The following is a 22,978-nucleotide window of genomic DNA, read 5'->3' on the forward strand; positions in this document are numbered from 1 at the left end:
TCTCTACTCTGCTACAGCGCGCTCTCTTCGAACAAATCTCTGTTCCACTCTAACACCCACTTGCCTAAGGCGTAATACGCGGCGACGTGGCGCAAGACGTATAAAAAAATCTCGACGAGTTTCTCTCGTCGAGACGCTTCCGCGAGCGCGTCCAAGGTTTGCGCCCAATCGAAACCGTCGACGAGTAAGAGCAAAGGGAGGAATCCGAAACGCGCGAACGCGTTTTCCGGTTTTTTGGGGATGCGCCAGACGGTGCGCCAGATGGTGGATGATTTGGAGAAGGTGCCGCCGAAAGAAGCGTTTTCGATGTTTTCGTTTTCGTCGTCGTTTTTTTCAGCGCTGAAGAGCGTTTCGAGATTTTTGGCGAGGCCGGGAAGGTGAGAGCCGCCGTAGAGGACGGAGAGCTTTTCTTTCGTTCGTGTTGTCGTAGGTTTCGTGTTGTTGTTGTTGTCGTCGTCTGAATCGTATAGCTGTCGCAACGCCTCTCTCAATCTATTTGTGGCGATTTCGTTTCTCTTTTCGATCGTCGCCTTGGCGCCGGAACCGGATCCGTACACGTTCTTCCCTTGCGCGCTGACAATCATCTGCGCGAACGCTAATTTCCTCGCGCCGACGATATCTCCGGCTGATATCGCATCCACCATCGCGCCTAACACCGGTGCTGGTCTTCCGCCGCCCCAAATCCAATCCAACAAAAGCAAGTGCGCTTCCGGACACGGCACCAACCACACCAAAGATCTCGCGAACTGCCCGGCTCTCGGTAACGTCCTCGCCCTTCCGATGATAGTCACCAAAAACGCCTCTATTAACGCCGGCACTCGAAACGCTTCCGTATCCGCCTCCTCTAAACTCATATCCGCTTTCATCTTCTCCAACTCGTTGCTCGAACAATCCGCGAGGTACCAGTTTGGTTTCTTAAAATCAATGGCGTCGAGCTGCGCGATTAATCCGTGCGACGCCGCCAACCGTCTTGCTTCGTCCGTCGGAGATAACGACACTTTCAATCGAGGTAAGGTTAACGAGCTGCTGCTCGTGGTGGTGTTTTCCGTCCTGCTCCGAATCATCCTCTCCACGTTCCGTTCGTCCGTCAACAGTTCGAACAAGACTGGATTTTCCTCGTTTTGCGAGACCAAATCTCGCTCTAAATTCTTGTAATATTCCTTCTCCCCCACGTGCACAGTGGCGATCAAATCGATCTCGCACGTTTTTTGTTCGTTCACGTACGTCACTTGCGAGGATTGAAGCTCCCAATCGCCGGTGTCGGTTTCGTGTAATCGGAGATACGATTCACTTTCTGTTGTTGATGATTTTGACGACGACGACGCTTTGGATATCGACGACGCTTTAGAAGATGAAGAAGCGAAGGATGGACGAGGATAAAAAAGGAGACGAGGACGAGACAAAGCAGTCGTCGTTATTGTTGTCGTCGTCGTCGTTCGCATTTTGGTCTCTCCTCCTCCTCCTCCTCCTCCTCCTCTAAGCTGGGATTGTGCGAGTGAAGAATGAGTGGCGAATTGGAGCGTATCTTTTCCCAAGAAATGTGGAGCGTATGCGTATTCGTATACATTGTTTCATACCTACGTATTTGTTGATGATAATAGTAAACTATGGTGATGCTACTCTTTTATAAATCTGCACGTACGTTTCCCCGAGCGTGACTTGTTGCGCGAGGACTTCGTTGACGAACAAATCGTTGGTTTCGTACCAGTTCCCGTCGACGTGTTTCACGGTCGCTTTGCCGGCGGAGTCGACGTTGGCGAGCAAGTCGTAAGAAAAAGGATTACTATTGCTATTACTACCGGCCGCCGACGACGCTTGGATTTTCAGGTTTTTCACCGGGAACGTGACTATGGTTGGGTTCTTGCTCACCTCTTTCGTGAATTGATTTTTGCTGAACCGGTTGACGAAGGCTAAGATTAAATACTCCGGGGCGGTTTTCAACGCGAACGGTTTCAAGAGCTCCGCGAGCGCGACTTGCGGGATGGCGTTTTTCTCCATCACGTCGCGGAATAAAGGCGCGTCTGGGAGCTTTAACGGCACGAACACGAACGGCTGCGTCTTGTTCTTTTGGTTCAGCATCAACAGCTCGCCTCGAAAGAGCTCGTCGACGTACTTTTTCGGCACGACGAACGTTAAAAAATGTCGCAAAGTTGCAAACGGATCGTTGAATAAATTGTCGATGTCCGTCTCTAATTTCTCCGGGTGTGCGAGTTTGATTTGTTTCCTGAGCTTCCTCACGAACGAATCTGGACTGGTGTGGCCGCGAAAGTTATGTTTGTTCCATATCCTCTGACACAACGATTGCAACGTGTCGTTTTCATTTTTGTTGTTGTTGTTTCCGTCGCTCCTAATCAAAGACGCGGATAAAAAATGCGCCCTTAACTTTTCCACCCTCGCGAGACTTTGCACGATTGAATTCACGCCTTTCGCGTTCTCCACTCGATTCAACCCAACCACGCCGACTAAATACTCCGTCCCGTCCAACGCTTTCGACCATATCGCCTCCTTCTCCAACCGCTTAATCTCTTCGCTCGTAAATCGAGGAAACAACACTTTCCTCACGTCCTCTAAACTCGCATCGAAAATCTCGTAGTTATCTGGAAGACAAAACGCTCTGCCATTTTCCAAGTGCATGAACACGAAGTGGTTTTCTCGTTCCAACGCGTGCGTATACGCCGGCGTCTTTGGGCCTCTCCCGGCGAAAAAATGCCCGCAGGTTAAGCAACAGTAACAGTTTTCTTTCGCGAACGAGACCGAACATCTTTTTTCGAAATCAAAGTCCAACAGCGGGCGGTTGACGAAGGATAAGTACGGGCACGTTTTTGGTGGTGGAGGAGGAGTACACGTGTGTTCGGTTTTGGTCGTCGTTTCATCCTCCTTCGTTGTTGGTGTCGGCTGCTGATTTTGCTCGTCGTTCTTCATCTTCATCTTCTTCTTCTTCGGACCACCCACCCCGGCATGAGTAGTATCGTCATCAGCGGCGTTATCCTCGTCACCATCCTCATCACCACCACTCGCTTTGATACTCTTCGCCTTGGAGGAAGCCGCTTTAACGGTGGCTCCTCGTTTCCGTTTCGGAGGCATGATTTTTAGAGAGAAATTTTGTGTCGATTTTTCCCTTACACAAAAAAGTAAAAAAAATAGATCAAAAACACACACGTGAACACAAAAAATGAACAACACGCGAAGCCCCCGGCCGCGAAGAACAAAAAAAAACAGTAGTGATGACCCGTGAGAGGATCGAACTCCCGGCCGTTGGATGGTTTAACATTCATTTTCATCATTTGGATGATTTTGGATTGGAATCCAATGCTCTACCAGCTGAGCTAACAAGCCTTAACCCTAATTTTCGACGAAAATAAGATACTTACTCTGTCGTATGCTGTGCAATTTTTCCTCGGACACGAGAGGCAACCAACCGCTGAATTTATCATCACTTTAACGCACACATTTGAATATCATTCACCTACACCCACATAGAGTGCGTTTCTTTTTCTTTTTCGTCTGGCATCGCGGACGCGCTTTCCTCTACCGCGCGAAGTCGTGCTCGCGTTCGCGATGGCACGTTCGCGTTGATGTTGTTTGAGCAGCGGCGTTTCGGATTTTTTTTTCTTCGTTTTCCGAGAAAAAAATTTGCGGCAGAGAGACGATGATAGAAATTTTATATAAGAAGAGAAGAAGAGTGTCCAGATCAGATGATGTAGTTATAAACTTTTACTAATCGACTCGGAAACGGACGATTGGATGTTTGTTTAGCATGAATTGAACGCTTTATGGACGAAGGATCGGTCGCATAAACGCGTCTTCTTTGACTTTTGTTTTTTAGATTACGAATTTGCCGCTGACTCACTCGTCTCTCTCCTCTCTTCTTTCAAACAAATAATACTAAAACAGAAAGAAAACCTTCAGCAAAAATGAGCTCTTCAACCGCGATGTATGCATCGCTCTCTATCCTTTCCCTCTGCGCGTTGACCGGTACCGGCGTCGCGATTGGCTCTGGCGTCGGCATGATGTCGATGGCAGCCTTGGAGGCGGAAAAGAAACAAACCAACGTCGCGGCGCACTCCGTCAAGGAGAAGTCTTGGGTGGAATCGAAACAAGTTTCGGGCTCCTCCGCGCAAAGAGGCTTCGCGGCGGCTGGACGTCAATAATTTCATCGATGATTATATAAAAGTCTATTCATCAGATTGTATCATTCATCCATGTTTTGTTGTCCCCACCCACCCGTGTGTTTTTAAAAAGAAAGAAAGAAAGAAAAGAGAGATTACCGATGCGTCGCGGCGATGAGTTTCGACAAGATTTGTTGTTTTAAATCGATCGAAAAGCCTCGCTTGAGAAAAGATGTGTCAGTATATTTTTACGTTTGTTGTAATATTATAATGTCGGGTACCGAGAGAGAAGTTTCTCTTGGGGCTACTGTCGAAAGGAGCCTCACGAAAACGCTGAAGATAATTTTAAATTTAGTATTATTAGTATTATAACTTGTGCAACTCTAATCGCGCGGATTCCGCGAAGTTTTCACCGGAAGAAGAACTTATTTTACAGAACGTTCCGGCGTTCACGCCTCGGCAAACTTTCCCCGGGTTGACAAACATCGTCTTGTTTCCGCTCAACGCGTTTTTCCATCCGCCGGCGGCTAAATCCGAAGTCAAAACGATTAAATCCGGAACGCGTTCGTCCATGCCCACTCTCAGCGGTACCGTCGCGTCGTGCGATTCAAACTTTGCATCTGGGTGCGGCGGAAATAACGGGTACATGGACATTTGACCAACCATGTGCGAACACAAACGCGTCATGCGATCGGTTTGTTGTTGTTCAGTACTCGTTTTACCTTTCCCGCCGCGTTCGAAACCGGACAAGTGCTTCAAAATGTCGCACGTGGACACCGCCACGCGAATACCGTTGACTTCAAACGCCGACGGGTTCGCTACAAAGTGAACGTTCTTGCATTTCGACGTTTCAAAAAACGGCGGTTGCGGAAACGCGCAGTATCTATGAAAGGCGTCCTTGACGCTTGGCACTAAAACGACGTGTTTGTTCGGGTATTGCTTTGCAAACGCTTCAACCTTCTTCATCACGATCTGCTCAAACGCTTGCTTATACGTGATGTTGCTCGTCAACGCGTGATTGATATTCTCGTCGGAGACAAACGGACCCATGAGAAGAACGATGGATGGATTTTTTGACGACGCTTCGTGCAAGACGTCGTCTAAAGGTTCGTACATCAAGTCGTCGTTGGCAGTGAACGGACCAGAGAAGAGTAACATTTCAGTTTTTTGAATTTGTTGGTGTTGTTCTTGTTTTATTTGTTTGAAATAATAGCAATCAATCTCCTTCGCGACGAAGCAGTACCCGGTTGGATTCGCGCCGACGCACTTGACAATCTGTCCAGGAAACAAAGAGTACTCGTTTTCGACGGAGCGTAACTCCAACTTCACGCGCGAACCGTCCGAGGATTCGAGTTGTAATTCTTGCCTGTCCGAGGAGTCGCAGCATACGCGACCTATTATTTGTCCTTTTTGTTCTTCTTCTTCTTCTTGCTCTTCTTCTTCTTTTAATTCTTTAAACTTGTTCTTCAATAAAGCCACTTTATCTTCGATGCGGTCTCTCATGAATAATGTTGAATGAGGAGAAGAAGAAGAAGTTTGAATTTTCAAAGTAATCTCTTTTTCTGCGTTTGACGACGACGATGACTTAAAAGAAGAACCTTCGAATATCGTCTTCACCAATTCAGACGATGATGTTTTCTTTTTCGCTTTGCGATACGACCCGGGCGTTTTCATTTCCACAGAAAACGCCGACGGTAAGTTCATACTGTTGTTGTTCTCCGTCGTCTCCTTGAACGGCGTCTTAAGAAGAGGTTCTTCTTCCGCCGCCGAAACTTCTTTTACTTCCATCTTCCCGTCGACGTCTTCGTCGTGCATCTCCAAGTGTTCCCCCATCGTCATCAATCTCGCTTTCTTTTGCGCCTGCTTTTCGAATTTGCTCAGCTTTTTCTTCTTTTGATTCTTTGATTTCGAACCGACGACGCCTGCGCGCGTAATCTCATCCTTTTGCACCAAAATCACATCCTTCAAAATATACTCTCGAAAGCTTTCGATGTTCTCCGCGTTCGGTATCGATTTCACGTCGTCTTTGATGTTCGCGTTGTTCGACGCGAACGCTTCCCACGCGATGACAAATTTCGACGGATTTGTTGAAGTATCATCGTCCTCCTTATCAGAAGAAGCGAGTCGTCGGTAGAGAGAAAGGAGTTCTTCTCGTATCGCGCCGTTCACGTTTGAAAGATTGGGAAATCCATCCTCCCGAAAGGCGGAGACGATGTCGTTCCATAGTTTCGTTGAATCTTTTTCATTCTTTTCATCATCAGGAGGAGGAGATACTAAAGCGTTTGAACTCATCGTCATCACGGATCGTCTTTATTATTACGTTTCTTAAAAGTTGCGCGTTTATGCGGACACTACCGAGCGCGACTGCGCGACTCTTCAAAGCGATGAAAAACGAACGAAAATTTTCAAAATTCAAAAACGAAAAAAGACCCTAAACAAATAAACTGTATAAGTCTTAATACCGAGAAAAAAGCGTAACACACGCGAGGAAACTCGCGTCGTACCATTTCCGAATGGGTTCGCTGTGGTGTAGGTGGTTATCATGTCCGGCTTTCAAGTGAAAGTAATGACCCCGGTCGACCAGGGTTCGAGTCCCTGCGGCGAAACGTCGTCTCTTTTTTTTGCGCATCGCACGCGTCAACGCGTGAGAGCGCGCTTTTGTGTCGTGTTCGCGTCGTGCGAGTAATGATACATGGCGGAAAAACTTTTTTTTTTTGCTCCTTTTTGACAAGACACGAGAACAACCAAACCGAATGTGTACAATACCTCCTCGACACTAAATGTCCATTACCATCGGGTTGGCGATGCGAACACGGGGAGTTACACGTGCCAGAATCAGAAACAGAATCAGAAACAGAATACGAATCAGAGTAATCATTTGTACGCGGATGGATTTTTGTTTTATTACAACAACAAAGAGAGACAAGACAACAAACAAAAGCTTGACGTATAAAATCTACTACGAGTAGAAATAAAGGTAATTGTAAATAAATACGCCGCATCACATACACTCAACAATCACCCCCCTCCGATGCACTCCGCAGGCATTGCCACTTTCGGATGTTTGCTCTCGAAATGTTCCTTCATCTGCTTCGCGTTCTTCATCAACGCCATGCACACGTGACACTTCAAAACTAAAGACTCGTTCGATTTCCCGAGCGAAGATTTCGCGCTCGTTTTCTCCGCCTGTTTCTTCGCGTTCTTTTCCTGAGCTTTCGCTTTCGCGTTGCCTCTCACCATTTTCTATATGTTATTCGTATCGTGTCACGTGAAAACGTTTCGTTTCGGTCTGAATGTATCACATATATGAATACACAAACAAACAAACAAACGTGTGCTGAAAAGTGCAGATTTTTTCCCGCCAAAATTGTTCTCCATTGTAATGGAGCACAAAAGAGTTGTGTTTATTAAATGAATAACAACAACACCAAAAACAAAAGGTTCGCTCGGAAACCGAGACGAACGAGTGCTGCTGCGACTGCGACTGCTGCGCCTGTTTCCTCTGAAGGTGGTGTCGTTCTCGAAGAAGAGAAGGAGGAGAAGAATGATGTTGACGACGATGATGAAATCATCATCATCGAAGAATCTTTAAAGAATAATAATAAGAAGAAGCATTCAAAGACACCGTCAAAAACGACAACGACAACATCAACGAAAAGGAAGAAGAACGATACTACCGATAATAAGAAAAGCAGTGATAAAAATGATCCGTATTCGTTCGAAAACGCGAAAGAGTTGTTCGGAAAAGTGGACGAGGAAATTTTGGTCGAGGATGATGATGATGAAGAAGAAGAAGACGTGGATGCGCAAGCGGAGAAGTATTTCGTGGCGAATAGAGTCGCGCTGTTCGGGAAAGCGCTGATGATACAAAAGAGTAACATTAATAAGAAGAGTAAAGAAGAAGAAGTAAAAGAAGTAAAAGAAGTAAAAGAAGAAGAAGACTCCATAAAAGAACCGACGACGAAACTCGTCAACAACAAAAACCGCCGAGTATCGTTCGCGATGGACCAAGAAGAAGTTAAAGAAGAAGAAGTTAAAGAAGAAGAAGTAAAAGAAGTAAATAAAGAAGAAGATAAAAATGAAGTCTTATTCGACGATGCGTTAGCGACGGAGATTAAACTCACTCCAGAGAAACCGATTCAATTCAAGAGGCAGAAAACGCCCTCGCCGGTGAAGCAAATTATTATTACCAAAGCGGTGCAATCGAGCGACCCACAAACGCATTTGCAGGTGTTGGAAAAGTACGGCGGCGGTAACGGAATCAACAACATAATAAAAAACAACTTTCAAGAGGAAGAGCACAGAACGTTAGCGTCGACGTTATGGCTTTTGAAAAATATCGCCTCAAACACGCAATACAGACGAAGGCTTTCGCGAGAACGACCGCACTTTGCGACGTCCATGTTTACGGCGGCTTTGAAAATAGCCGGAAAATCCGCCACGGACGCCAAGTTACGATTAGCCGCCATCGCTTTGGCGTATCTCTTTTCTTTGGAAATCAAAACGTTTTCGAGAGTGTTGGACTCGATGGATATCGCGTTGGGCGTCGCCGCGTGCGTAGACGAGGCAAACTTTTTTACAGAAGAAGAAGAAGAAAAGAAAGAAGAAATAATGGTAGTAATAGAAGACGACACCAACGATATCGATGGTGATGTCGAGAAAGCAGTGGAAACGTCGTTGAGCGCTTTAAAATTTCTCCCAAGCGAAAAGAGCGCGTGCACAAAAAACATAGCTTTATTATTAGCGTTCAGGGCGTTGCAATGGGGAAGCGAAGAGGAAGAAGAAAAAGAACGAAGAGAAGGTGGTAAACAACCACCAACGACCACCACCAACAACGACACGACATCTCGCGCGTTACGGACGCGCCTTTCTAGATCCGGGTTCATAACTTCTGTCGCGAAACTCGCCAACGAAAGTTGCAAAGACTTGGTTCAAAGCTTGCATTCGAGCAAAATAAAGAGTAAAAAAGGTGAAGATAAAGAAGAAGGAGAAGAGATGAAAGTAAAGGCGAGAAAAGCGTGCGCGAGATTGTTTCGATGCGCTCGAGTCATCGAGGCGGCGACGTATACGAGCCCAGAGACGGTGACGACGCTAGCGTCTTCAAATTTACCGGTTTGGGAATCTTTCTCTTCTTCTTCTTCTTTCATCAGCGATGAAGATAAAAGTAAAGATGTTGAAGACGACGCGTTCGGAGAGCCTTCTCCAACGATCAACAACGCCTCCTCGTCCACTTCTTCTTTTTCTGTGCTGAAACTCGCTGATGTTTCTTTGCTCGCGATAGAAGAAGAAGAAGAAGAAGAAGAGGTTGATGTTGACGATGGTAGAAAAATGGTCACCGCTACTGCGACGAATCCAACAACAACAACAGCAGCAATTTCGACGCCGCCGAGACCTATCCCAGGAAGTAACAGATTCGAAGATAACGACGACGACAACAACACGAACAACAATAGTTTCCTTCAGATTGGTTCTCCGGCGACGGTTGGCGCGTCGCCGGTTTTCGGTCAAATGGCGAAATCTCCCGGAGCAGCCTTGGATTCTTGGCTCGCAAAGTCTCCCAAAGACGGAGACGTGGACATGTCTCCGAAACCAAGAGGAAGAGGAGGAGGAGAAAAAGGTATAAAAAACAACCACAACGATAACAACATCAACAACAACAGCAAAAAGAACAACTGGTCTTTAGCGAGGTGTTTGATCGAAACGCTCCCCGCGCTGACGCTTTTAACCAGTCGATCGATGCGTCCACGAGCAAAGGCTTTACACGGCATTCAAACCTCCGAGTATTTAAACCCAAATATCGACGCGCGACTATCCTTGGCTACGTTAAAAGCGTGCGTGTTCGCACTGACAAACTCGACGAACGAAAACACGGTCGGAGCAAAAGCGGCGGCTTCGCGAGACGGATTACACGGCATCATCGCCGCAGTCGCGTACTTTTCAGCCATGCGCGGGTGCGCTTTATACGGTGAATTTGCCGGATTCGTTCCTAAAAAGGACAACATGGAAGGTACCGTTCCAGACGCGTATAAAGAAGCCGCGACAGAGTTGCTTCACGCGTGCATGTGTTTGTTGGTGAACATCACGGAGGCGAACCCTCGAGTGAAGCAAGAACTGTTACAACTCCAACTCGATTGCTCGCCGTTCGGTACCGGAAAAGCCGAAGACTTTAAGAAGAAGAAGAAGAAGAAGAAGACGAGTAACAACGGAAAGAAGGTTTTGGACGACGACGACGAGAAATCGGCATCGCCGCTCGTCCCGTTTCCAACTGTCCTCGCGCGCATTTTCACGCACGCCGGCGGCGCCAAGATGCACCGGGTAGAAGACGACGACGACGAGGATGATGGAGATGATGATGATCAAAACCAAGACGACGACGGCGACGACGAAGACGACGAAGTCACCGTGGAAATGCTCGACGACGACGACGACGCCACCGCGAACGCCGCCGTCGACCCGTCCTACGGCGAAGACCTCATCACTCAAGCGTACTCCTCGCTCCTCCTCGCCTTCCTGGTCGAAAACGACCGAGAGGCGTTGCGTCGAACCGCCGACCAAGCCTTACCAAAAGGAGGAGGGAAAAGAAAGAGAAACGGAAACACTCGCGTCGGCGGCGCAAACGGCGAAAGCGTTGGTGGTACAAAAAACGGCGTCCAAGCGATGGTGGATACGTTGGAAAGGTTCCACGCTTTTCACGATACGCTGGACGCCATGTCCGCGAGCAGTTCCGAGAGCTTAAAACGCGTCGTCGAGTGGTTAAAGTCCACCCTCGTTTGAGAATGCGTGCGTATTCTGAACGAATCGCATCAGCTCGAGATAGATAGATAGATAGAGAAAGAGTTTTTAGAATACATACTACGCGCGGCGCGTGCGCAACGCAACTTAAATACAGCGCAAATTTGCACCTCTCCTTTTCGTATCTTTTTTGCTTTTTTGCTCCAAAAAGGATAGACATTTCACTCCACTCTTTCGTTGGATATTCTCAATTGACGTAATCAATTGCCTTTGAAACATCATGCGCGAACAGTAAGAAAACTCTCACACATAAACGCTTCGATGAGCGGGAACAATAATAACCACCCGCGCGAGGACAAAGGAAGTGGAAGTGGCGCCGCTGGTTCTGGTTCTGGTTCCTCTTCGAATAATCGGAATTGGACGAACGAAGCGTTGCATTTCTCCAAAGGCTCCGTCAGGCTCCACGAGTTTCGGAACGCGTGGGAACGGACCATTCAAGACGCCAAGGCGAAGTTTATCGTCGTCGGGAACGAGAGCAACAACAACGCGACAAAAAGTTCGTCTTCTTCTAATTACGAGAGGAATCAACACACTTCCCCCGTTTGGGGTGGATTGCAAACGGCGTTCAGTTCGAGTTTTGAAAACGCCGCTCTCGACCGAGCGATATCGATGGAATCCATTCGAGAGTTGGCGAAGAGGACGGTACAGAAACCAATCAACGAAGGGTTGTTGAAAGTTGGAGATTCGCAGTTCATGGAAAAGTTTAAGCAACGAGCGGCGTCGTCGAATGTTGGGAATACCGCGGACGCGAGCGCGGTGACCGGCGGGTTGCGAAGGAGCGCGTCAAAGGCGGACGATTTGAACACGGACGCGAATAAGACGATGTGGCCGTCGTCGCCATCGTCTGCTTCGAGTGGAAGGTTGAAAAGAAGTGATTCCAAGAATGGCGGCGGCGAGGAAGATGCGAATATTCAGAGTTTAAGCGGGAGGAGCTCGCCGTTTTCGTCGTCGCAAGATTTGAGCGCGATTATCGAGAAGAACGTCATGCCGAAAGTGAAGGATATCACGGAGAACATCACGAAGAATTTGCAAAGGCCGCCAGAAGGATGGGACGTGTTTAAAGCGGTGAGCAGTAGTAAACCGAAATCATCATCGGGAGGCGCCTCGACGCCCCATAACAGCAGTAGTAACAATAGTAGTAAAAATAAAAAGTTCACCTTTTCGGGATTGAGCTCGCGAAGGAGTTCGCAAGAGTCGTTGCGTTCGCTTTCCGATAACGAAACAGATAACGACGGAGGAGGAGGTGATTTACAAGAAACGACGGGGGAATTTGACGACGTCGAATTGCGCGAAAAGTTCGGGAAGGTGACGTTACAAACCACCAGAAGATTGTTACGCAAAGCGTCCTCGGAGGCGTTGGATACGTTGAAATCCAAATTTACGAACCCGAGCAGCAGCGGCACCGAAACGAAAGGGGAAACGAACAACGAAATGGTCGCGACGACAATAACGACGCCATTGAAAACAAAAGAAGGTGAAAGAGAACAGTTTTCTATCGTTGGCGGTAGTTCTGGTGGTAAAAAACAAGACGTCTCTACGCAAACGACATCTCCGCACGCGCCGCGATCGATCAAAGAACCCGGGAGAAAAGTCGCCATCGTCACCACCGCGACGCTGCCTTGGATGACGGGAACTGCGGTTAACCCGCTCTTACGCGCGGCGTATTTAGCCCGGCGCGGATTACACGAAGTCACCCTCGTTGTTCCGTTCATCCCCGTCGACGAGCAGAAAACGTTGCATCCGAACAACGTCTTTGAGTCGCCGGAGCAACAAGAAACGTTCGTTCGAAACTGGGTAAAAGAACGATGCGGATTTGACGTTCCAAACTTAAAGTTGAACTTTTACCCGGGAAGATACGCGACGGATAAGATGAGCATTATCCCGGTAGGAGACGTTTCCTCTCACATTAAAAACTCCAACGACGTCGCCGTTTTGGAGGAACCGGAACATTTGAACTGGTTCCACACCGGTCCGCGATGGAGCGATACGTTTGAACACGTCGTCGGGATTATTCACACGAACTATTTGGATTACGTTCGTTTGGAAAATCACGGAAAAGTAAAAGAAAAGGCGTTAGGGTTCGTAAATTCAGTCGTTTCGAGAGTGCACTGTCACAAAGTCATCAAACTTTCGGACGCCGTGCAAGAGTTTCCTAGGAGTTGCACGATGAACGTGCACGGGGTGAGTCCGGTGTTTTTAGACGTTGGCGCGTCGAAGGCGGCGGCAAAGAGAGTGCAGTTGATGCGCGAAGACGACGAGCTTCTCGATAACGTTGGTTTAACCAACAGTGAACCACAGTTTGCATCGATCACGTCGACAACGAAAGCCTCCTCGTCCTCGTCCTCTTTGTCCGCGGCGAAACGGAAAAAGAAGAAGGATATCAACAACAAGAACAACGAAACGAACGAGAACGAACGATCGGTTTTTACCAAAGGCGCGTACTTCCTCGGCAAAGTTGTTTGGGGTAAAGGCTACCACGAACTCCTCGATTGCGTCGAAAAACACAACGCGAACGCGGAATACGGCCAAACCTGCCCCATCTCCATGGACGTGTACGGCAACGGCGAAGACTTGGAATCGGTCGAGCGAACCGCGATGGATAAAAAGTTACCTTTGAATTTCAAAGGACGCTTGGACCACGCGAATCCAACCGTCCACGATTATAAAATTTTCGTCAATCCTTCTTTGTCCGACGTGGTGGCAACCACCACGGCGGAAGCGTTAGCCATGGGTAAATTCGTCGTCTGCGCGAAGCACCCGAGCAACGAATTCTTCTCCTCCTTTCCAAACTGTTTGACGTACGGCAATCAGGAGGAGTTTTCGCAGTGCATGAAGAAAGCGTTCGACACGGAACCGAAACCGCTCTCGGCGGAAGACGCGTACCGATTAAGTTGGGAAGCGGCGACGGACCGGTTCTTAGACGCCGCGGAGCTCGGGCCGGAGCACAAGGAGAAGCAGCCGGGACTCTCGAAAGTTTCCGAGTCGGTGGCGGCTTCCGCGTTTTACGCCTTGAACAACATCGAAGGCGTTCGACAAGCTTTGGGTGCGGGAAAAAACACGCACTCGATAGATGCGCCGGAAAAGTTAGATTCCAATTGGAAACCGGAAAAGTGGGAAGTCGCCGGATTAGCCTCCTCGACGAAGAAAAAGTAAATCACGTTTTGGAGAAGAGAAAAGATAAACGCAAAAGGCGCATCGCCAGCGCTTTGCGCTGGCTGTTTATTATCAAAGTAAACTGTTGTAAAATTATACACGCACGAGACGCTCTCAATATTATTATCATTAAACTACGTTACACGCTAAACCCCGCTATCATCACAAACCACTCATCGCGTTATCCTCCTCGTTCTTCTCCGAGCACTTCTTACATTCCTCCTCGTACTTCGGGTACGTCTTCTTACACGACTCGCACTGCACCAACGTCAACAAACCCGGATCTTTCGCGAACCTCTTCATCCTCCGCCAGTGCTCTTCCACTTTCGGCCGTTCTGCCAAGTATTTCCTCATCGAATTTCGTTTCCTCTCGCCGTTGTTTTCCATGATGAACATTTGTTTCTGCATCGCTCGTTTGTACTTATTTTTGTTCCTTTGCGGTTGGAAAGACCTTCCACCACATTTGCTCGAACTTTCTTTCGCTTTCACTTCCCGGTCCCATTTCTCTTTTCGGTGGAGTAAGAGGAACTTCCTGTCCGGGTCGTTTTTCTTCACGTCCTCGAGCTCTTCCACTCTGTCGTCGTACGGGTGTTCGTCCTTCGAGAGCATCGGCGGGCGGTACCCGCCGCGAGTGGTTTTCGAGGTTGCGTTCGGGCCTTGACGGTACGAACGAATCTGATGATGCAAAGAAGACGAAGGTAAAGAAGAAGACGTGGTTTCGCCGCCTTCGCGAGTAAAAGAGGAGATCATTCGAGAGAGGAGCGTCGTCTGCGTCGTCGTTTTCGCGAGGCGAGTTCTGGATGACATCATCTTTGTTGTTTTTTACGCGTTCTTTTGCCCGGATGGAAAATGACGAATTTCCCCAGAGTTCAAGACGCTTTGAACAAAGCAATGAACGAGGACGACTTCGAGGACGACGAAGCCGCATTCCTCCGCCTCTCCTCGCTCACCCCGGAGGAGCTTTCAAAACACACCGCGAAATCTCGCGACGCGCTCGATCTTCGCTTGAAACGGTTGAGTTCTTTATACGAAAGCACGGAGTTGGAATTTAAGGAGATGGAACGAGTGAAGGAGAAGTTATTGGAAAACGTAAACAAGCTGCGAGAGATGACGAGAGAGGAGGGAGAGGAAGAGGAAGAGGAAGAGGAAGAGGACGGAGAGATTCAGAGGCTGGAGAGGCTGCTTTTGGAGGAGAAGGAGAAACAGAGGGCGATGATGACGACGACGTCTGATAAGAAGTGAAAGCAGAGTTTAAAGAGAAAGAGAAGCTTTGGTTGAGAGTAGAATGTACGATAATAATAGCAGTAGTGATCGTAGTAGTTTGTTTTAGGAGTAGCCGATTCATTCGCTAATAACGCGTGCCGCGATGATTGTGACGTTGCCAAGACGTGCATTCTCGACGCGCCGAAAGTTTCTCTCTTTTATCGCTTCACCCACTGAAACGCCTTTCTCGCTTTCTTCAAACCGGGTTTTTTCCGCTCCACAATTCTCGAGTCTCGGGTCAAAAATCCAAGCGGTTTCAACTGCGCGCGAAAGGCCGGGTCGTAATTTTGTAAACTCCTCGCCACGCCTAAACGAGCGGCTTGACTTTGACCGCTCAAGCCGCCGCCGTGGACGAGGACGCGCACGTCGAACAATCCTAAAGTGTTCGTCGCCGCAAACGGCGCTAAGACGTGCTGCCGCAAACTGACGTCTTGGAAATACTCGTCCAGAGGTTTCCCATTGATGACGATTTCCCCGAACACTTCCTCCTCCTCCTCTGTCTCCTCCTCGTCTCCTGCTTTACTACCTTTCGCCGGAACAATCCTAACTTGCGCCACCGCCGTCTTCCTCTTCCCGGTCCCGACGCTCCCGCCGAATCGATCGATTTTCTTCACTCTGTTCATAGTTTGCTCCATTTGCTTTATCTTTTCTCTCTCTTGCCGTTTCTCCTTCTCTAAACTCTTCGCGTCTTGGTAAAAATGTTCCAGCGGCGGTAACCGATCCTCCGCTCTCGGTTCTTCCCTCTCTAAAACCAATGCCCTCAACTCTTCGATGATTTCTTTTTCCTCTTTCGTTTGCGTCTCCAAGTGCCTCTCGGCCGTTGGGTCGTTAAACTCGCCGTATAAAACGCCTTCCGGTATGTCGTCGATGTTGTTCGTGCCGTCTGGGATGTCCGAGGGAACTGGGATGGCGATTTGTGAGCAGATCATCGCGAGGATTTCAGACTCTGAATGCGGGCGTTTTTTGCTCGATTTGGATGCAAAACGACGCGCTCGATGTGTGGTATGCATCGCTTGAATCATCGTCGGTGGATTCGAGAAAGGAGGAACAGCGTTGCTCCCTTTACTGGTGGAAGCGAGGAGCGATCGCGCGATGCGTTTCGCGTTTTGTCGAAACATTAGTAGTATTGGTGTTGATGTTATTTATAATGACGCATCGAAAGTAGAGAGGTCTTTTGAATGTTGGGCGGGATACGCATGCGGGGGGACGAACGAGTACTAAGAGGTACTTAAATAATTATTTATTTCAAAGTTTCACGCTTTAAACGATTTACTCATCGTGGACGGCGATTTCATCAAGCCGTTTTTCTTCCTGTCTCTCCTCTTGTATCGAATTTTGCACGGATGTTTCGGGCCGACGACCATGCCTTCGTAATCGGGTTCGGGTAAGTCGCCGATTAAATCAAACTCAAAGTTTCGAATCAACACGGACCAGATGGTTTTGATTTGCATGAAGGCGAAGGTTTCGCCCATGCATCCGTGTCGACCGGCGCCGAAGCCGATGTACGAGGCGAACTTGTTTTCGTCCGATTTGAAGCGTTGCGGGTCGTAGGTGTTTGGGTTTTTGAAGACGGAGTCCATGCGATGGGCAAACGCCGGAGAGGTGGCGCAGATGTGGCCCTTCGGGACGGTGTATTTCTTACCGTCCGAAGTTTCCACGTCAAAGTTCACCTGCGCTTTTCTCAAAAGCATGATCAAAGGCGGGTGCATTCGCAACGCTTCCTTCACCGCAAAGTGTAACTCGTCCATTTCCGCCAACACGTCGAAATCAATCTTCGTGCCGTGTTTTTTCATGATTTTTTGCTGCTCTTGCTCGAGATACGGCATCACGCGTTCTTTATTCGCAATCGCGAGTAATCCAGTCCACGTGCTCGTGATGGAACTCGTGTGTTGCCCGGCGAACAACACCGCGATCAACATCCCCAAAACTTGGTCGTTGGTCAACTTCGACCCGTCTTTATACCTGGCGTCGATGAACGTCTGCAACACGTCCGGCTCCAAACTCCCGCTCTCTCTTCTCGCTTGAATCACCTTGTCAAAAATCAACGCCAAATCTTTCCTCGCCTTATCTCTTTTCCTATGCGCTTCGATCGGCGCGTACGGGAAAAACACCGACAACGGCACCATCCCTTTATCCAAATCGTGCACCAACGCCGTCACCTCTGAAAACAAATTCTCGCGAATTTCTCTCCCGAGCAAACATCTACTCGCTGTCAAAACGATCAGCTCGCTCAGAGAGTCCAACAAATCCACCTCGCCTTCGTCTCCCCACTTCTCGAAAAACGCATCCGCCTCTTTCACCATCATCCCGACGTACGTTCTTAACCGCTCGCTCTTCAACGAATCCGCGAAAAACCGAAACTGTTCCGCTCGCGTCTGATGATCGACGTCAAAAACGACGCCTTTCCCGAACGTCGGCACGTTAAACTCGTACACTTCTTTCTGCGACATCTCCACATCCTTCGCTTTGAAGAAAAACTCGGAGACTTTCGGTCCGATCAAAAACGTGATTCGCTCGTGAAACACCGGCACGGTGAACACTTCCCCGTATTTCGGGAACGCTTTCGCCATCAGTTTCATCGGGCCTTTGAGAAACTCCAGCATCCCGCCGACGAGAGGGATTTTTAAACCGCCGTTCCACTCGATTAAAGGTGGCGTTTTCTTCGATTTGAAAACTTTACGCGTCAGAACGTCCAAAACGACCAAGAGAAGGAACACGATCAGCGATGCGATGGAAACGACGCAGACGCTCCAAAGGATAAAATCATTTCTCGTCGTCGCTACCACCGCTGCTGGTGTTTCTCGCTTGAAGAAAAAAACGAGAGGAGGCGTCGAAAACATCGTCTTTCCTTCTTCTTCCTTCTCTTTCTCTAAATTTCTCTCGCACTCCTGCGCTTAAAGTCTTTGATTCTGATGCGTCCAAATCTACGCTCGTCGAAGCAAAAACGCAAGACTTTTCAGAGAGAGTTTTGCAAAATTTAGGGTTTATGTAACGAGAACCCTGAGTCTGTAAGTGCTTACTCCTAAGTGCATATATTCTTACTACGAAACCCTAAAATATATACTCTGTGAGTGCTTCGTTCTTACTCCTCAGTCTCTCTGTCGTACTCTCCTCTCTTTTGCTCTTTTTGGCGTCGTTTGGGAAACGCGAGAGAAGAAAAAAAGCGTCAAACCAACTCGCACGTTTTGTGCATACTTTATTACTCTCTGTTCTGTTTAACGCGCATAGCATACTTTATTACTCTTTAAAGGTTGACGCGCAAACGCAGCGTTTGTCGATCGTCATCTTTTGAGGAGAGAGACGAGAGCTTTCTCCTGCGTATTTATTCCTCCTCCTTCCTGCGTCGTGTGTATGTGTTCGTCGTAGAGGGAAGACGTGAAAAGGATTCCGATGGTGACGATATCGGTGCTTCCATCGTGGCAACACCAACGACGAAAGAGCTCGCCCTCGAGGAAAAGAGAGTGTGGTCGGAATCGTCGTCGCTCTTTGAACAAAGCGACGACGACGTTTGGGAAGATGCTGTTTTTGCGTGTATTTAACGATGATGATGACGACGAGAAGAAGAGAAAGCAACAAAAAGTGATGATGAAACTGCACCAAACGCGAGGGGAGAAGCGCGGCGTTTTTGTATCATCACATCGAGGAGGAGTTTTAGGAGGAGTTTTAGGAGGAAAAAAGAGTAAGAGAAAGAAAGCGGCGGAGATGACCGAGCGGACGATGACGAGCTATTACGACCGGTCCTCGCGAGGCGGGTTTCGGCCGGAAGATTTTTCGTCGGTGGACGAGGACGACGAAGAAGAAGAAGACAAAGAAAAGCAGAGACGACGACGACGAAGACGACGACAGTCGGGCGAGAGCGCTTCGACGACCTCGTCTTCAACTTCGTCGTCGTCGTCGTCTGCGTTTACGAACTTTTCCATGAAGATGATACTGGACGGCGAGGAGACGAAAGAGATATTCACGTTGGCGGTTCCCGCGCTGGGCGCGTTGTTAGCGGATCCGCTGATGTCTTTGATCGACACGATGTTTGTCGGGAGAATCGGCGTGAACGAGTTAACCGCGCTCGGACCGAATGCGGCTATATTCCAAGTCATTTTTCAACTGTTTTCGTTTCTTTCCATCACGACGACTGGGATGGTCGCGAGACACTACGTGAAATTCAACGAAGGGTGCGAAATCGCAGAGTATAAAATTAGGAGGAGCGTGTCGATATCGCTGTTTTTCTCCGTCGCGTTTGGCATGGTCTCTTTGATCGCGTTGAATTGTTTCGCGAGCGATATTTTACGTCTAGTTGGAACGCCGGAAAGTTTGCTCGCGACGGCGGCGCCGTATTTGCGAATACGTGCTTTCGCGACGCCGTTCGTGTTGGCCTCCTATTGCGCGCAAGGCGCGTTTATTGGGAAATTAGACAGCAAAACGCCGTTGAGAATCTTCGCTTTCGCCGCGGTGCTCAACGTCTTCGGCGATTTCTTGCTCGTTCCTTCGTACGGCTTACGAGGTGCCGCGTTCGCGACGTTGTTCGCGCAGTGCGCTTCCGCAGTTCTGTTCTCCTCGCAACTCTTTGGGCAAAAGATGTTACCGAAAATAGGAAGTCCCGAGTGGAAGTCTCCGCCGACTGCGACGGAAATCCAACGCATCACCAAAGTCAGCTCGGCGCTCTTCTTTTCCTCAATCTGCCGCATGGGCGTGTACACGATGATGACCACGACCGCTCTGCACCTAGGGAATGCCGTCATGGCCGCGCACCAAATAGCCTTGAACGTCTTTTGGTCGCTCACCTACTTCGTGGACCCGCTCTTCGTGGCCTCGACCTCCTTCATCGCCAGAGACTTTGAACGCGACGCGGAGAAAGCGAAAACCATCGCCAAAAAACTCCTCCTTCTTTCCTTCGCCGTCGGCGTCTTCATCTCCATCGTCGCCTTCTTGGTCTCCGCGTTTGCCTCTGGAGCGTTCACCACGGACTTTTACGTCCAATCCTTGGTCCGATCGGTCTCTGTTTACATGCTCGTCTCCCAGTGCGTCTCGGCGGTGGTCTTTGTCAGCGAAGGCATCCTCATTGGCGCAGGCGACGCGCGATATTTACTCCGCGCGCACTTGCTCAACTTCCTCGCCCTCGCCGTCGTTTTACGAGGCGTTGGTCACTTCTCCTTGGGTTTACGAGGCATATGGTTCGCCGTCCTCACGAACCAAATATTTCGGTTGATGCAACACGCCAACCGAACGATGGTCGATAAAAACGGGCCGGACATTTTTTTACTCAACGGAAACGGAAAAGACTGCGGTGTTGGCGACGCCGCCGACCCCGACGACGAGGATGATTCCGCAGAGGTGGACGTTCGAGCGACACCAACACCAACAACATAGAAGTCATCACATTAATTCTCATCATCGTTAGAAGATTAAGATTGTGTTATATTTTATTAGAAGTCATCACACACAGCAAACAACACATTTTTAAACGGAACGAAAGTAAAACGCGCTCATAAAGTTCTCTTCTTTCTTCTTCGTCTTCGTCGTCGTCGTCGTCTTCTCCCGGTGTGTGTTGGGTTCGAAAAGAAGGATCTCGCAGCGCGTCGTCGTTTCGCTCTCGCCAGCCCCTCTGTGAAAATTGTGAGCACTTAATTGGAGAAATAAGGGACACGAGGGAAAAAAAGAAGCAATTTCCGGACAAATTTTGGATCGTTTCTCTCTCTCTTTACACTCGCGAATACGCGACCGGGAGAGATACGCGGGCATTGCGAGACCGTCGAGAGAGCGCGAGTACTCGCGGGCGACGTTTTTCGTGCGTCTTTCTGTCTCGAGAGAAGCACAGGACAGAGACAGAGCGCAAAGCTTTTGGGGGTTGAATTTTCCCATCGGTCGCGAATTTGAACACACGCGCGCGGAAATCTTCGAGGACAAACACACGCCTCGTTGTCTCTTCTCCGCGATCGAAACGAACGCGAGAGAGAGAGTAGAGAGAGAACGTCGTCGTCGGTGTTTCTGTCTCGCGGAAGAGCCTTCGTTTGGCGCGAAGAACGGGAGAGAGAGAGACATCCTCGAGGGAAAATTTTCTCGCTCACCATTCGTCTTTCTGGCGAGATACGAAGAAAAGGAAGAAGCGTCGCGTCCGGGAAGGACGATCAGCAAAATGATAACGACGCGTTCGCATCCACCTCTCCGTCTCGCCCGTCTCTTCGTGCTCGCGTGTAGCGCCGCGTTCGTGCTCCAAGTCCGCGCGAATTACCCAGTTGTGCGGTTTCGCAACGGCACCGTGGGCGTTCGGAGCGACGGCGAAGTGCACGTGCAAAGCGACGAGTTTTTAGTCAACGGGCATTTGCGGGTGTCGGGAAGTCTGTACGTGAACGATACGGATGTTGAAGTGTACGATGTTCGAGTGACGAACGTGGAGAATACGTTAGGTATTGATCCGGACTCGTTTACTTCGTGCTATAGTGGAGCGTCCGCGGCGAATTTCCCGAGCGCGTTGACGCATTGGATTGATTTTTCGAACAGTTATTACGAGGATACGTTCGAATCTGGGGCGATGATGAATTCAGCCGTTGATATCGTGAATAATGCGTCCGGTATTGAAATTTTTGGAGACGTGGAGTACATGCACGGTGTTCATCTCGGAAACGGCGCGGCTTTCTTCAACGACGTGAATTCGGCGAGAGGCGTGAGGTTTGGGACTACCAAGCTAGGGAAGAATCCCGAGATTATTATCGCGTATAATCAGATTGGGTACATGGAGAAAGGGGTCATTTTAGGCGACTATTCGACTGATGATCCCTCTTACCAGTTCGGGACGCGCGGGACCGGGAATAATAAGGTTGGGATGAGCGCCGATAACAACGCCAACATGGGGACAGTCGAGGCAGACTTTGACATGTGGCACGTAGCAGATGTTTATTATGGCAATACCGATGGCTTTCTCAATATTGATAACGATCCAAGTTTAAACAAGTCGTTCAGCATCAGTGGTCGGTATGACGTGGACGCAATGAGCGAGCCGCATATTGGCGGAGTAAATGTGGATTCCGAACACATGCACGGTCTCGTCGGCGAAGTCCTGTATTTTAACCAGAGACTCAGTCCCACCGAACGAGAGAGCGTGATGGCATACATGATGGAAAAGTGGATCGATGGTTCATCCGCCAGCGGAAGCACCTCGCAGTGTTCGACAACCATCAACGAAGACGGTTCCGTCAACTCGCCGAGTACAGTCGTTACCGCCATCGCGGAGTCCATCAGACGTCTGACGCCGATGGCGTGCGAACCGCCCGGCGGGGCTAGGTTATATTTCAACGGCGATGATTTTGTCTGCGAGTGCAACGAAAATTACGTCGGAGAATCGTGCACGGATTTACAAGACGGACGATAAAAAAGAAGAAGAAGAAGAAGAAGAAGAAGAAGAAGAGAGAAAAGACCCGCCCGCCGCTACCGAGCGAGAGAGCGCTCGAAAACTTGTAGTATATTTATTTTATTAAAAACCGTATATTACGCACACGGATAGAAAAAGAAAGAAAGAAACACACGTCACGCGCATTCCCTCGACCGCGCGCGCAAAGTTCTCGCGTTCGTCGCGAGAGACTCGCATTGAGGAGTACTCTTCGGCCTCGCCGCAAAGAAGGAATTTGTACTAAACCCTAAACCAATAAATACGCAAAGAGCCATACCAA

General features: G+C 48.9%; 13 protein-coding genes across 13 annotated transcripts; 6 read left to right on the forward strand and 7 right to left on the reverse strand.

The window, feature by feature from the left end:
• Window positions 1–11: 11 nt before the first annotated feature.
• On the reverse strand, window positions 12–1,442 carry Bathy13g01880 (predicted protein; the record flags this gene model as incomplete). Its single annotated transcript, XM_007509448.1, has 1 exon — window positions 12–1,442. One exon carries the CDS (start codon window positions 1,440–1,442, stop codon window positions 12–14), a length of 1,431 nt encoding a protein of 476 aa, XP_007509510.1.
• Window positions 1,443–1,605: 163 nt separating this feature from the next.
• Bathy13g01890 (U4/U6.U5 tri-snRNP-associated protein 2) lies at window positions 1,606–3,084 on the reverse strand (the record flags this gene model as incomplete). The annotated part of the gene is made up of 1 exon (XM_007509597.1): window positions 1,606–3,084. One exon carries the CDS (start codon window positions 3,082–3,084, stop codon window positions 1,606–1,608), a length of 1,479 nt encoding a protein of 492 aa, XP_007509659.1.
• Window positions 3,085–3,914: 830 nt separating this feature from the next.
• Bathy13g01900 (predicted protein) lies at window positions 3,915–4,151 on the forward strand (the record flags this gene model as incomplete). The annotated part of the gene is made up of 1 exon (XM_007509523.1): window positions 3,915–4,151. The coding sequence occupies one exon, from the start codon at window positions 3,915–3,917 to the stop codon at window positions 4,149–4,151; it is 237 nt and encodes a 78-aa protein (XP_007509585.1).
• Window positions 4,152–4,475: 324 nt separating this feature from the next.
• On the reverse strand, window positions 4,476–6,401 carry Bathy13g01910 (predicted protein; the record flags this gene model as incomplete). Its single annotated transcript, XM_007509421.1, has 1 exon — window positions 4,476–6,401. One exon carries the CDS (start codon window positions 6,399–6,401, stop codon window positions 4,476–4,478), a length of 1,926 nt encoding a protein of 641 aa, XP_007509483.1.
• A 726-nt stretch (window positions 6,402–7,127) lies between these two features.
• Window positions 7,128–7,349, reverse strand: Bathy13g01920 (unknown protein; the record flags this gene model as incomplete). The annotated part of the gene is made up of 1 exon (XM_007509402.1): window positions 7,128–7,349. The coding sequence occupies one exon, from the start codon at window positions 7,347–7,349 to the stop codon at window positions 7,128–7,130; it is 222 nt and encodes a 73-aa protein (XP_007509464.1).
• Window positions 7,350–7,520: 171 nt separating this feature from the next.
• Bathy13g01930 (unknown protein) lies at window positions 7,521–10,883 on the forward strand (the record flags this gene model as incomplete). The annotated part of the gene is made up of 1 exon (XM_007509444.1): window positions 7,521–10,883. The coding sequence occupies one exon, from the start codon at window positions 7,521–7,523 to the stop codon at window positions 10,881–10,883; it is 3,363 nt and encodes a 1,120-aa protein (XP_007509506.1).
• A 279-nt stretch (window positions 10,884–11,162) lies between these two features.
• Bathy13g01940 (predicted protein) lies at window positions 11,163–14,054 on the forward strand (the record flags this gene model as incomplete). The annotated part of the gene is made up of 1 exon (XM_007509425.1): window positions 11,163–14,054. One exon carries the CDS (start codon window positions 11,163–11,165, stop codon window positions 14,052–14,054), a length of 2,892 nt encoding a protein of 963 aa, XP_007509487.1.
• A 162-nt stretch (window positions 14,055–14,216) lies between these two features.
• Bathy13g01950 (unknown protein) lies at window positions 14,217–14,804 on the reverse strand (the record flags this gene model as incomplete). The annotated part of the gene is made up of 1 exon (XM_007509568.1): window positions 14,217–14,804. One exon carries the CDS (start codon window positions 14,802–14,804, stop codon window positions 14,217–14,219), a length of 588 nt encoding a protein of 195 aa, XP_007509630.1.
• Window positions 14,805–14,903: 99 nt separating this feature from the next.
• Bathy13g01960 (unknown protein) lies at window positions 14,904–15,296 on the forward strand (the record flags this gene model as incomplete). Its single annotated transcript, XM_007509395.1, has 1 exon — window positions 14,904–15,296. The coding sequence occupies one exon, from the start codon at window positions 14,904–14,906 to the stop codon at window positions 15,294–15,296; it is 393 nt and encodes a 130-aa protein (XP_007509457.1).
• A 179-nt stretch (window positions 15,297–15,475) lies between these two features.
• Window positions 15,476–16,327, reverse strand: Bathy13g01970 (30S ribosomal protein S9; the record flags this gene model as incomplete). Its single annotated transcript, XM_007509333.1, has 1 exon — window positions 15,476–16,327. One exon carries the CDS (start codon window positions 16,325–16,327, stop codon window positions 15,476–15,478), a length of 852 nt encoding a protein of 283 aa, XP_007509395.1.
• Window positions 16,328–16,570: 243 nt separating this feature from the next.
• Bathy13g01980 (predicted protein) lies at window positions 16,571–18,157 on the reverse strand (the record flags this gene model as incomplete). Its single annotated transcript, XM_007509418.1, has 1 exon — window positions 16,571–18,157. One exon carries the CDS (start codon window positions 18,155–18,157, stop codon window positions 16,571–16,573), a length of 1,587 nt encoding a protein of 528 aa, XP_007509480.1.
• Window positions 18,158–18,707: 550 nt separating this feature from the next.
• Bathy13g01990 (MATE efflux family protein) lies at window positions 18,708–20,681 on the forward strand (the record flags this gene model as incomplete). Its single annotated transcript, XM_007509602.1, has 1 exon — window positions 18,708–20,681. The coding sequence occupies one exon, from the start codon at window positions 18,708–18,710 to the stop codon at window positions 20,679–20,681; it is 1,974 nt and encodes a 657-aa protein (XP_007509664.1).
• A 766-nt stretch (window positions 20,682–21,447) lies between these two features.
• Window positions 21,448–22,680, forward strand: Bathy13g02000 (quinoprotein (ISS); the record flags this gene model as incomplete). The annotated part of the gene is made up of 1 exon (XM_007509601.1): window positions 21,448–22,680. The coding sequence occupies one exon, from the start codon at window positions 21,448–21,450 to the stop codon at window positions 22,678–22,680; it is 1,233 nt and encodes a 410-aa protein (XP_007509663.1).
• Between the last annotated feature and the right edge of the window lie 298 nt (window positions 22,681–22,978).

The sequence above is a fragment of the Bathycoccus prasinos genome (genome assembly GCF_002220235.1).
Source record: "Bathycoccus prasinos genomic : Chromosome_13".
NCBI lineage: Eukaryota > Viridiplantae > Chlorophyta > Mamiellophyceae > Mamiellales > Bathycoccaceae > Bathycoccus > Bathycoccus prasinos.